Source organism: Myotis brandtii, unplaced genomic scaffold, assembly GCF_000412655.1.
Source record: "Myotis brandtii unplaced genomic scaffold, ASM41265v1 scaffold532, whole genome shotgun sequence".
NCBI lineage: Eukaryota > Metazoa > Chordata > Mammalia > Chiroptera > Vespertilionidae > Myotis > Myotis brandtii.
In genome coordinates, this window is record NW_005369955.1 from 419592 (window position 1) to 420469 (window position 878).

Consider the following 878-nt stretch of genomic DNA (forward strand, 5'->3'; position numbering starts at 1 on the left):
GTTCCGGAAGGTGGCGATCTCCACGTAGCCGGGCCTGCCCTCCGTCAGCAGGAACAGCCGCTTCTGGGTCATGGCGATCTTGCCCACGCCGCGGCTCGTCTTCACGGAGCCGGACAGCTTGTACACGCACTCGTTCTTGTCCAGGTGCTCTGTCACCGCCGCGGGCAGGCTGACCTCCTGCGCCTGCGCCTCCGTCTCCTTCCAGCAGGTGTAGAAGTCTCTGAACGTCTCCGGGTCGATCAGCTTCTGCTGCCCTGAGCAGGACAAGGAAAAGAGCTGTGCGGGGGGAGCTCGTCTGGTTGGAGCATCACCTCCTGCCCAGAAGGTCAGAGGCTGGATTCCCTCTCGGGGCACATACCTAGCTTAGGGGTTTGAGCCCCAGTGGGGGTGCGTGCAGGAGGCAGCGGACCCATGTGTCTCTCTCACATTGATGTTTCTCTCTCTCCATCCCCTCAGGCGGCGGGCAGAGGGTGGCGCCAGGACTCGCCACCTGGATGGGAAACGCTGGGAGCGAGTCCCCCCTCCCTTCCCCTGCAGCTAAAAAAAGCAATTAAAAAAACATGTCCTCGAGTGAGATTTAAAAAACAAAACAACACACACACATAAAATGTAAAAGCCATGCTGTCCCCCGGCCGGTGTAGCTCAGTGGTTGAGCGTCGACCTCTGAACCAGGAGGTCACGGTTCGATTCCCGGTCAGGGCACAGGCCCGGGTTGTGGGCTCGATCCCCAGTGTGGGGCGTGCAGGAGGCAGCCGATCCATGGTTCTCTCTCATCATTGATGTTTCTCTCTCTCTCCCTCTCCCTTCCTCTCTGAAATAAATAAAAATATTTTTTAAAAAATAATAATAAAAATAAAGACCATGCTGTCCCCGTCCAC

General features: G+C 57.1%; 1 protein-coding gene across 1 annotated transcript in view; it reads right to left on the bottom strand.

Moving 5' to 3' along the window:
- The window catches only part of DENND3 (DENN/MADD domain containing 3), a 36648-nt gene that overhangs the window by 8155 nt on the left and 27615 nt on the right, over window positions 1-878 (bottom strand). Inside the window, exon 13 of the mRNA XM_014549016.1 lies at window positions 1-249. Coding sequence (XP_014404502.1) covers window positions 1-249 — 249 coding nt within the window. The remainder of the gene's footprint in view (window positions 250-878) is intronic.